The sequence below is a fragment of the Pseudophryne corroboree genome, chromosome 1, assembly GCF_028390025.1.
Source record: "Pseudophryne corroboree isolate aPseCor3 chromosome 1, aPseCor3.hap2, whole genome shotgun sequence".
Taxonomy (NCBI): domain Eukaryota; kingdom Metazoa; phylum Chordata; class Amphibia; order Anura; family Myobatrachidae; genus Pseudophryne; species Pseudophryne corroboree.
Genome location: NC_086444.1, coordinates 21,619,867 through 21,632,692, shown reverse-complemented (window position 1 = coordinate 21,632,692; position 12,826 = coordinate 21,619,867). Strand labels below are relative to the sequence as shown.

Here is a 12,826-nt window from a genome sequence, read left to right as displayed (position 1 = left end):
GGTTCTCTATGTACCTATGGGCAGACTAGACAGAATAGCTGGATCTCTATGTCCCTACGGGCAGACTAGACAGAATAGCTGGCTCTCTATGTCCCTATGGGCAGACTAGACAGAATAGCTGGTTCTCTATGTTCCTATGGGCAGACTAGACAGAATAGCTGGTTCTCTATGTCCCTATGGGCAGACTAGACAGAATAGCTGGATCTCTATGTCCCTATGGGCAGACTAGACAGAATAGCTGGTTCTCTATGTTCCTATGGGCAGACTAGACAGAATAGCTGGTTCTCTATGTTCCTATGGGCAGACTAGACAGAATAGCTGGTTCTCTATGTCCCTATGGGCAGACTAGACAGAATAGCTGGTTCTCTATGTCCCTATGGGCAGACTAGACAGAATAGCTGGTTCTCTATGTCCCTATGGGCAGACTAGAGAGAATAGCTGGTTCTCTATGTTCCTATGGTCAGACTAGACAGAATAGCTGGTTCTCTATGTCCCTATGGGCAGACTAGAGAGAACAGCTGGAACTGATCCGATGTCACCTTGTGAAGTCAGTGATGGACTCTTTGTGATCTCCCAGCATTCCCTGGGCTTCCCCCTGTAGCAGATGAGCCGCAGATGCCCAAATGATACAGTTCAGCTGCTCAGTTCTCTCCTGGTCGGTGTCCGCTCCGTCTATGCGGATGATCCCAGCTGTTACGTGACCGAGACACCCAAACAGTTCCGCACACACCGCGATGGCGTCTTGAAACCTCTTATGCTCCAAAAGGGCTGATGCAGCTTCCAGATAGATCACCGGAACTCTGGGAAGAGGCGCAGGGCTGGGATATAAGCCCTAGGAACAGGATAAAGAGTGGTATAGGATTATTCCTGGAGATCCACAGGCAACATGGCTGGCCAATGACTTTCCTTCATACACATTATTTTATTTATATAGTTATTAAAAACACGTCACAATTGCATTTTGTTTTATGTATAAGCAGGAATTCCCATTCTGCTCAGGATTTAGTGGCAACCATGCCATCCTCTGACAACCATCTCCAAGTGCAGTGGTCAGTAAGCCCCTCCCCTTTCCTTGCTGTCCGCTCATGCAGCTAATGCAACAGGAAAGCATGCGGAGCCGACAACTGCACAAAAGAGATATTTGTTGTAGAAATAATAGCTGGTAACAGAAAATTTGCAGCCAGGTAGAAATCTCTTATGTGCTGGTAACATGTAAACGTATGCAACAAATTCAGCTCTAGATGCCGCTGTGACTTGCTTACTTGCTCTAAATTATTTAAAGCAATACAGAAAGCAGTTCTCATTACAGCAGACAGCACAAGTGGAACACAATGTACCAGATGAGGGCTAAGAAAAGCTATTCTGGATAGCTGCCACTGCTATATAAGAATATTCACCGGAAACCATATCAGTTTGATACTGTCAAAGCACCGACACCATACACCTCAGTTATATACCTAGAAGTAAATTATACTTCTGTAGTAACTTACTACACCCCCCCCCCCCCTTTAGATACAGCCACAGCTCCTCCCACATCTATAGGACAGTGGCCTGATGGGAAGTCGTACAGGACAAAAAGCTAAGACTGCAGTCAGTTACAATTCTGTGACATTACAGCCCCTGTGTATAAATGTACAAATCCACACCGACTTTCTCTATGAAAATGAATTTAGCTCAGAGTCTAATCCTATCCCGGACACTCACCTCCCGAGGACACCCGTCCTGCAGAGCCGCCATCAGGTCCACATAATGTTCCACTGCTTGCTGGATGCTTTAAGGAGACACGATAAGGTTATTATAGATTCTGCTCATCTTCTACAGCATAGACAGTGATAACGTAAGACAGTACTACCCTGCGCTGCACATAACATACCCCTTACGGGCCTGGTCTGGTGTATTCCAGGAACAGAAATCTAGAACGTTTCATTGTCCTCTATTTATCACAATGACAATGCTAAATTCCTTTGTCGTATAAACAACCCTTTATGAAGTCTAAGAACACTGTACGCTGTTTACTTAAGAAGTACCGTACGGGTACGCTGGTTGCGTAACGATCGCTCAGCCGTAGGCGAGACGCTCAAGCGTCACGTTCGCTCACGGCCCAGCGATCACAGGACAGCACGTTAAATGGCTTTTGACTAACGTAATGATTCGCTATGGCGTAGCAGACGCTCGAGACCACGAGGAGATCACCAGCGGCGCAGACGCTCACAACGCTATACCTTTATGTCTAAACCTTTTAACAATGAAATACACAGAATACCTTAATGTGAATACAGGGTGTAAGTGCAACCTTGTGTAACCTGACTAACTACAAAGCTGCTTGTGCGTCACCGACGCTCAAGTGAACACTTAACACTATAGGAAATACACAGATACTGGTTTAGGGTCCAAAGCCTATTAACTGTATTATATCTAATATACTTGTAAAAGAGAATCACAGTACAAATGATACACTACAATATAACAGAGACTACCTAACCAGATAACTACACAAGAAATACAATACAATACAATTACTATTTATGGGAAAATGGAAGGGGAAGAGAAGAAGAGAGAGATAGAGAGAGATATGAGAGAAATGGCTCACAGTAAGACAACATGATTGCAGATAAGACTACACATGTGAGAGACAATCGCTGCGCAGTTAGTCAATGCTGAATACAGCATGGGATGGAAGCTAGACTCCATTTTGAGAAAACTCCCATAATTCCAAAGACTGCACCACATGCCTGAAAGGGGGAGGGGAAGACATCCAGCAGCAGCCATTTTAGATTTGCAGGTCCAAACACATGGCACGCTCTACTACACCACAATCACATAGCAGAAAACACAAGACTCCATTTTATTCCAAAATGTCCAAGCCTCAAAACAATGCATATGTTCTGATTTTACAATTCCAAACCATCTAAATCACCTTTCACAATGTAATCCAACTTCCTAGAACCATCTCATAATTTCACATCCCAAACAACTTCAGTATCTCAATAACCAGAGCATATTCATCACAAGACCAGATCACAATGTAATTAACACAAACGTAACTGCATGGTGGTATTTATGATTAACAGGATATATAGTATAACTAACCAGCACAATCTATTTTAAATCTCCATAGGCAAACAAATACCACAAATACTATGCTACAGATTGTATACTGTTCCAATTTATCACAGACTTCACAGAGTATCCACAAACACCCAACAATCACACAACCAAGTTACAATATCCTATTTAAACCAGAAAGCAATCTGTCTGTTTCCTTATCTAGCCATGTGAAGTTCAATACTTAGCCTTTAGTTTGGAGGATGTCCTGGGGATTTAGCCGCCATGCTGCTGGGTGCCAGGTAGCTGTGTGTGTGTGTGTGTGTGAGTGTAGCTACATTACATCTGTTCTCTGAGGCCACACCTGACCACTACCTTCCTGTTTGACCAGTACCTGGGGGAGGGGTCTTTCTTTCTCCTTTGTATATGCTAATCAGGTTCAGCCCTGAAAACTTAGTAAAAGGTTGTCTTGAGCATCCATTGTTCTAACAATGTGATCTTAGCTTTTATACATATAATCATATCTATCCGCTGCAATGTCCCACAACAACACAACAGGCCTCAAACTAACCCACACCTCATTCTGCTTGCTTCAATACCAAACATGATGTGTTTATCTGGTTCGGTTCGAATGATACACATCCATGACATTAATTCATTAGCCAATTCTAAATCTCCATGATGTCTGGTGCTGTTCATTATTATAACCATGTACTGTATGAAACAAGCGCCGAATCCATCTCAGTGCCATGTCCGAGCAAATGCGTGTTTCCATATATTGCTGTGCTCGCTGCGCATATTTGCAAGTATAGCGACTTATATGTGTGCAGTTTATATGGTCTCTCTATGTAATATTTTTGACTTTGACAACACCGTGCCCTTTTCAGAGCAGAGTTATTTCATTTATATCCATTTCATTTAATAGTAATAAAATGGACAGCCATTTACAAAGGATTAACTGAAAACCTAAACGCAATAGGTTCCGATTTCAAGGAACCTGCGTGATTTTGCCGATATAGATGTCAAATTTAAAGCAGCAACTTATAATAAAGCATAAACAGGTTGGTTTTACCTTAACACAAATTGCTACTTTAAATGTATTGGCTAGAAATCAGGCAGGCACCAGGAGATTGCACCCTATTTCATGTACCCCTATAGCTATAAGAGGACTCTAACCCTAAGGATTTTATGCTGTTTATCACATTGGTATTAAGGGATAAGAATATTATTCTTATAGGACTTTCTACGAGGGAGCTAGTAAGCCTGTTCTCACCATTCATGAGAGGTACCATTATATGTGTTCTCTTCCCCAGAATCCACCTGTGTGATAATCCCCTCAGTGCAATAATGTGGGGGTGTGGCCTTATGACAAGGGATATGTGACCTCATATGCAATTAGGGGCGTGACAAGTGAAAAACGTCCCTTAATTAAGGAAAAGTTTGAGGTTACAGTGTCTTTGAGTACGACTCTGGTTGTTCCCTGCTGGTTGGCTGTCGAATATACTCAGTCACACAACCTCTCTCTGCTGTAGGAAAGAGCAGATATGGGAAACAGCAGAATTTAGGGTGATATATAGGAGTTGTATGAGGAGCGTACCTCTCGTTCTGCAGCCAGCGACTGGCGATCAGATACTTCACCTCACAGGGGGTGGGGGTACAGATGAAGCGGCTCAGAATGGGGGTGCTCAGTATAAGCTCGGTTCTGAGCAGGAACAGGGTCTCTTTGGAGCTGGTATCTGAATGGGAGTCTTCTAATGCCTGAAAAACAACTTGTGGTCTTAGAGTGAATCGTAATACAGGTGTAACACCGAGCCTGCGTTATAACGGTGTTATTACATCACTTCCGCTGCAGCTCACGTAATGCGCCACCTAAGGGAACGCTCAGATGTACACAAATGATGGCATTACACCGTCACTAACGTCATGCTATTCCGTGTTATCTGTGAGGTCAGTGACTTACCGCGTGCAGCAGCGTGAGAGCCTCCAGTTCAGACTCCGTCCTGCCCGCGCGGCCGTATAAGCAGGAGCTGTGGTACAGGGCTGCCAGACAGCGGAAGTCCACCCGTAGCGCCTGCTTCCAATACTGCAAGGCTGTCTGCGGCTTTCCCTGGAGAGGACGTCACCGTGTAAGTAATGCAGCGCACCTGTGCCGCCATCGCCCTGCCCCCTACAGGCCACTCAACGCATTTGTTCTACGTTTCCTCATATAATGTGGAGAATAGACAATGAATATAGTATGTAACATAACATAACAGTATGTATGTATGAATGTCACTGTGCAGGATACGACCAGCCATTTGAAGCACCACCTTTTTGGTGTTGCAATTAAGACCATCTCAATGAGACTCCGCCCCTATCTGCAGGTGGGAGAACGTTACTTTCTTTTAAAGAACCGGAAGGGACCAGTGAGAACCGCTTTTCCTGCTGAGGGAGCACAAAATCTCTGTACCCCATGGGCACAGCACACATCATGGAGCACCCTACCCTCTGCCCAGACTACCAGTGCGCCTGGGTGCGTGGAGGGGCGGAGAGGCCGCCAGAGGCGCAATGTGTAACGCACACTACTGTACACCTCATACATGCTCCCTTTCTGTACAAATAGGTTTCTGTGGTTGTACAATACTGATCACTTTTATAAAGTAAGGCTTACTCAGGAGAGTGAGGGGACACCGGGACTGTCTGTACGTGTCCTGAGAGTGAGAGGACACCGGGACTGTCTGTATTACACGTGTCCTGAGAGTGAGGGAACACTGGGACTGTCTGTATTACATGTGTCCTGAGAGTGAGGGGACACCGGGACTGTGTGTATTACACGTGTCCTGAGAGTGAGGAGACACCGGGACTGTCTGTGTTACACGTGTCCTGAGAGCGAGGGGACACAGGGACCATCTGTATTACACGTGTCCTGAGAGTGAGGGGACACAGGGACCATCTGTATTACACGTGTCCTGAGAGTGAGAGGACACCGGGACTGTCTGTATTACACGTGTCCCGAGAGTGAGAGGACACCGGGACTGTCTGTATTACACGTGTTCTGAGAGTGAGGGGACACCGGGACTGTCTGTATTACACGTGTCCTGAGAGTGAGGTGACACTGGGACTGTCTGTATTACACGTGTCCTGAGAGTGAGGGGACACCGGGACTGTCTGTATTACACGTGTCCTGAGAGTGAGGGGACACCGGGACTGTCTGTATTACACGTGTCCCGAGAGTGAGGGGACACCGGGTCTGTCTGTATTACACGTGTCCTGAGAGTGAGGGGACACTGGTACTGTCTGTATTACACGTGTCCTGAGAGTGAGAGGACACCGGGACTGTCTGTATTACACGTGTCCTGAGAGTGAGAGGACACCGGGACTGTCTGTATTACACGTGTCCCGAGAGTGAGAGGACACCGGGACTGTCTGTATTACACGTGTCCCGAGAGTGAGGGGACACCGGGACTGTCTGTATTACACGTGTCCTGAGAGTGAGGGGACACTGGGACTGTCTGTATTACACGTGTCCTGAGAGTGAGGGGACACTGGGACTGTCTGTATTACACGTGTCCAGAGAGTGAGGGGACACCGGGACTGTCTGTATTACACGTGTCCTGAGAGTGACGGGACACCGGGACTGTCTGTATTACACGTGTCCTGAGAGTGAGAGGACACCGGGACTGTCTGTATTACACGTGTCCTGAGAGTGAGAGGACACCGGGACTGTCTGTATTACACGTGTCCTGAGAGTGAGAGGACACCGGGACTGTCTGTATTACACGTCTCCTGAGAGTGAGAGGACACCGGGACTGTCTGTATTACACGTGTGCTGAGAGTGAGGGGACACCGGGACTGTCTGTATTACACGTGTCCTGAGAGTGAGAGGACACCGGGACTGTCTGTATTACACGTGTCCCGAGAGTGAGAGGACACCGGGACTGTCTGTATTACACGTGTCCCGAGAGTGAGGGGACACCGGGACTGTCTGTATTACACGTGTCCTGAGAGTGAGGGGACACTGGGACTGTCTGTATTACACGTGTCCTGAGAGTGAGGGGACACTGGGACTGTCTGTATTACACGTGTCCAGAGAGTGAGAGGACACCGGGACTGTCTGTATTACACGTGTCCTGAGAGTGAGAGGACACCGGGACTGTCTGTATTACACGTCTCCTGAGAGTGAGAGGACACCGGGACTGTCTGTATTACACGTGTGCTGAGAGTGAGGGGACACCGGGACTGTCTGTATTACACGTGTCCTGAGAGTGAGGGGACACCGGGACTGTCTGTATTACACGTGTCCTGAGAGTGAGGGGACACCGGGACTGTCTGTATTACACGTGTCCTGAGAGTGAGAGGACACCGGGACTGTCTGTATTACACGTGTCCTGAGAGTGAGAGAACAACGGGACTGTCTGTATTACACATGTCCTGAGAGTGAGGTGACACCGGGACTGTCTGTATTACACGTGTCCTGAGAGTGAGGGGACACCGGAACTGTCTGTATTACACGTGTCCTGAGAGTGAGGGGACACCGGGACTGTCTGTATTACACGTGTCCTGAGAGTGAGGGGACACCGGGACTGTCTGTAGTACATGTGTCCTGAGAGTGAGGAGACACCAGGACTGTCTGTATTACACGTGTCCTGAGAGTGAGAGGACACCGGGACTGTCTGTATTACACGTGTCCTGAGAGTGAGAGAACAACGGGACTGTCTGTATTACACATGTCCTGAGAGTGAGGTGACACCGGGACTGTCTGTATTACACGTGTCCTGAGAGTGAGGGGACACCGGAACTGTCTGTATTACACGTGTCCTGAGAGTGAGGGGACACCGGGACTGTCTGTATTACACGTGTCCTGAGAGTGAGGGGACACCGGGACTGTCTGTATTACACGTGTCCTGAGGGTGGGGGACACAGGGACTGTCTGTATTACACGTGTCCTGAGAGTGAGGGGACACCGGGACTGTCTGTATTACACATGTCCTGAGAGTGAGGGGATACCGGGACTGTCTGTACTACATGTGTGTTGAGAGTGAGGGGACACCGGGACTGTCTGTATTACACGTGTCCTAAGAGTGAGGGGACACCGGGACTGTCTGTATTACACGTGTCCTGAGAGTGAGGGGACACCGGGACTGTCTATACTACATGTGTGTTGAGAGTGAGGGGACACCAAGACTGTCTGTATTACACGTGTCCTGAGAGTGAGGGGACACCGGGACTGTCTGTATTACACGTGTCCTGAGAGTGAAGGGACACCGGGACTGTCTGTATTACACGTGTCCTGAGAGTGACAGGACACCGGGACTGTCTGTATTACACGTGTCCTGAGGGTGGGGGACACAGGGACTGTCTGTATTACACGTGTCCTGAGAGTGAGGGGACACCGGGACTGTCTGTATTACACATGTCCTGAGAGTGAGGGGATACCGGGACTGTCTGTACTACATGTGTGTTGAGAGTGAGGGGACACCGGGACTGTCTGTATTACACGTGTCCTAAGAGTGAGGGGACACCGGGACTGTCTGTATTACACGTGTCCTGAGAGTGAGGGGACACCGGGACTGTCTATACTACATGTGTGTTGAGAGTGAGGGGACACCAAGACTGTCTGTATTACACGTGTCCTGAGAGTGAGGGGACACTGGGACTGTCTGTATTACACGTGTCCTGAGAGTGAGGGGACAGCCTATAACACTATGCCCTATCTACCTCATATGCTCTGCAAAAGTAACTATAATTCCTGCACATCTCAGCTACACTAAGAGAAACATACAGGAAACATCCTCACCTCAGCCTCCTCCACCCCTCGCTCCAACTCCCCTGCACACTACGGCCATCTTGTTCTTGAACACTCTGCACTTTATCTGAGAGTTAGCACATGGCTGGACGATAGTTACTTTGCAGAGCATTACTAGATTTCCTCCACGTCTAAATGACGAAGGTTGCTGCCCATGTACAGAACATGAAAGCAGTGACTATTGGTCACCATTTACTGCACAAAACACAGATAGTAAAGGAAAATGATGACGCCAGAATCCCTCTAACCCCCAGCTGACCTCAAGCAATTCATCACGCTCACGAAAGCTACTACCCATAATGCTTAGCACTCAGACACAATACAATGCAGAATAGTACAGAACGTCCTGCTGACCAGCGGCCCCACTGATGCCGCCACGCCTGCTTTCCGGTAATGTGAAACGCGCCCCTCTCGCCCCCGTTACTTAGTGAGCAGAGAGTGTTTCGGATACAAGCTCACTCATGTACACCAAGTATCTTACCATCTTGCAGAAGGAACATCCCAGACAGGTGTAGACCTCGGCCAACACTCGGCTAGAACATAGGCTGCCAGCAGCTTCCTGGAGGAGAACCACCGCTCGAGGGAAATCCGCAGCCTCCATAGCACCTACCCCTGGAAAGATGATGAGAGACCACCAATCAGCCATCACCGGGCACTTACATTATCTTGTAATAATAACATTCATAATGCAGAGCTTCCCTTACTATCTATAAAAGTGGTAACTCGTTTGCTTACATGCACTAGAGCACCATTGTTTTACACCACGTCCCATGATCCCTTATCTTCTCCTAAAGCCCCCCAGTTACTCTTACTCATGTACCGTAATCTTCTCTCAACGCAGTCGTCTCAAAAGTAGCCTGTGTTGTCATTAGATATTACATTACTGGGAGGGGTATAATTTGAAGTATGGACAGGACCTGACAGACTACAGAGAACGGGGGAGCAGGAGGATGTTATTTGGTCAAAAAGACGTCCACCCACCCAGTGCAAAAGAAGTAAACTTCTGTGTCGTCACTTTGTGGTCTATTTTTTTCTGGGACGCAATGTCTGTGATCTTTAATACTAATACTTTGGTCATGACTCGGGGCTGGACGCAGTTGGGATGTCAGACACAAGCAGCCGGGTAACAGGGGGGTGGCTAGCCAGACGCAGGTGCGTCACAGTCAGCAACGGCTTCTGAAGACACTGTTGCTCTGGTACAGACGGCCGTGTTCAGATGGCGAAATTGCCCGTGCGCGGGGGTATAACACCACAGCTAGTGGGCATCACAGGAGACTGAGAATAGATTGCGGCATTTGCGCCGGCTTCTGGTGGCGCACACACCACTACACATTAGATCGTTATAATACACCCATCCAGGCTTCAGGCGTTACCTTGGAGGAAGGCGGCGGTGGTGAAGAGAATGTCTTTCACCTGACTGAGGGTCTGTACACTGAGCAGGGTCTCCGTGTCCTGCTGCGGCACGTTCCAGGATTTTATCAGCGGTAACAGGTTATTTCTCTCGTGTGTGGCTGGTTCCGGGGGGACAGGGACCTGCAGGAAAAGCAGAGGCATAGCAGAGCGGCTGCGAAGTGGACACAATTCAGCGGTGACAAAAAGGTCTCACAGGGTTCCATGTACACGTTACGCTAGTCCCCATGGTAGCTTAACATATGCTGGTGTGCTGTACATATTATTAATCAGATACAGTGCTCGCCCTCTGCACACTATAATTAATGCAACGTTCTTGTGTTCCCAAGAAACACTACATTACTCATGGGCTGGAACACCCCATAACGCTGCCGGGAAGTAGAACACATTGCACATTCTTTAGGACGGAGCCCTCCAACGCACAGAGACACCGTGCGAGGCCGACTATACGATCCAGGTAAAGGGTAACTACTGTAGAGGACAATGCACCAGGTGAAAAGGAACCAACGGACGAGTAGTCCAAGCAACGTCCTCTATTTATCCTAATGCTCGGAAACCCGTTTACCTATACAGTATATTAGCTATAAATCCTATTCTAATAAAATCCTTCATCCTGCATCGCAAAGTCAGAACTTACAAAACATCACCAGCAGATGGCGACGCACCTTATTAAGTTCTGCAAACAGCTTCACCGTCTCTTCCAGCTGATTGTTTGCCAGCCAGAGACCACACTGCAGCCCGGCCAACCTATTCAGAGCCAAATTCATCTCCGGAGGGTATTCAGCAGCCAGGACCTTCTCCCAGAGCTCCGCGCCAGCCGGGTCAGCCACCTCTGCCAGGCCCAAGGCTTCCAGCACTGCAATAAACATGGATACACTTTCTGATTAATGTATTACATGGCAGGACGGGTAACGGGGAGATTGGGGCTATTTCTGCACGTTTTACATGGTACAATGATTCTAGTTACAGAGCACTGCGGAGCGACAGGTCTATTCTCCTTTTCAGCTGGTTCACTAAGAGCCACATTACTATTCTTATTATGCTTTATTTATATGGTGTCATAAGGCGTAACTGCATCTGAAATAGTAATAAACAAGAGCAGTGCAAACATAACAAGAACAATACTAAAGCTGACACTCTATAGGGGAGAGGCAGACAGGGGAGACACAGAGGAGAGACAGTGAGTGAGGAGCATAGAGCGGTGGGTTAGGATGAGAGATTACACTCTATAGGGGAGGGACAGACAGACAGGGGAGACCCAGAGGAGAGACAGTGAGTGAGGAGCATAGAGCGGTGGGTTAGGATGAGAGATTACACTCTATAGGGGAGGGACAGACAGACAGGGGTGACACAGAGGAGACAGTGAGTGAGGAGCATAGAGCGGTGGGTTAGGATGAGTGCTTACACTCTATAGGAAAGAGACAGACAGACGGGGGTGACACAGAGGGGAGACAGTGAGTGAGGAGCATAGAGCGGTGGGTTAGGATGAGAGATTACACTCTATAGGGGAGTTACAGACAGACAGGGGTGACACAGAGGAGAGACAGTGAGTGAGGAGCATAGAGCGGTGGGTTAGGATGAGAGCTTACACTCTATAGGGGAGGGACAGACAGACAGGGGTGACACAGAGGGGAGACAGTGAGTGAGGAGCATAGAGCGGTGGGTTAGGATGAGAGATTACACTCTATAGGGGAGGGACAGACAGACAGGGGTGACACAGAGGGGAGACAGTGAGTGAGGAGCATAGAGCGGTGGGTTAGGATGAGAGCTTACACTCTATAGGGGAGTAACAGACAGACAGGTGACACAGAGGGGAGACAGTGAGTGAGGAGCATAGAGCGGTGGGTTAGGATGAGAGATTTACACTCTATAGAGGAGAGACAGACAGACAGGGGTGACACAGAGAAGAGACAGTGAGTGAGGAGCATAGAGCAGTGGGTTAGGATGAGAGATTTACACTCTATAGAGGAGGGACAGACAGACAGGGGTGACACAGAGAAGAGACAGTGAGTGAGGAGCATAGAGCGGTGGGTTAGGATGAGAGCTTACACTCTATAGGGGAGGGACAGACAGACAGGGGTGACACAGAGGAGAGACAGTGAGTGAGGAGCATAGAGCGGTGGGTTAGGATGAGAGCTTACACTCTATAGGGGAGGGACAGACTGTCAAAGTCGGAAAAATATCTCTATGCACACTGCCATATTTGCACCTCATTCAGGTCCGCGCTGCGCATGCGTGCGCTCTCCCGTGAGTGCGCATACCCGCTGTTGCGTGCACCCGCTGGTGCTCAGTATGCGTATTTACGGTAAAGTTTGTGTAGTCGTAGCGTGCGACTCAATCGTTACATATTTTCACTAATTAGGTATTTTATAGATCATGGTCCCTTTGATAGATTCTGAAAGTTTGATTAACATAGCATGTTCCTGAACAGAGAGATTCCTCTTTGTATTGTACGAAGGGTCTAACAGGGGTCATACAGTAGTGTTTGGTACCCATCGGAAGAGTATTTAAATAGCAATATTCCGGTGTTGGTTTGGAGCGGATTAATCGCTCGTGCGAATAGTTATGGACATAAGAAGTTTATGT

At 48.1% G+C, this 12,826-nt stretch overlaps 1 protein-coding gene across 1 annotated transcript in view; it reads right to left on the bottom strand.

The window, feature by feature from the left end:
* The window catches only part of FANCG (FA complementation group G), a 165,518-nt gene that overhangs the window by 33,309 nt on the left and 119,383 nt on the right, over positions 1 to 12,826 (bottom strand). The window contains exons 5-11 of the mRNA XM_063957553.1: positions 10,906 to 11,096; positions 10,204 to 10,363; positions 9,312 to 9,442; positions 5,006 to 5,152; positions 4,643 to 4,803; positions 1,705 to 1,771; positions 540 to 832 (exon numbers count right to left, since the gene is read on the bottom strand). Coding sequence (XP_063813623.1) covers positions 540 to 832; positions 1,705 to 1,771; positions 4,643 to 4,803; positions 5,006 to 5,152; positions 9,312 to 9,442; positions 10,204 to 10,363; positions 10,906 to 11,096 — 1,150 coding nt within the window. The remainder of the gene's footprint in view (positions 1 to 539; positions 833 to 1,704; positions 1,772 to 4,642; positions 4,804 to 5,005; positions 5,153 to 9,311; positions 9,443 to 10,203; positions 10,364 to 10,905; positions 11,097 to 12,826) is intronic.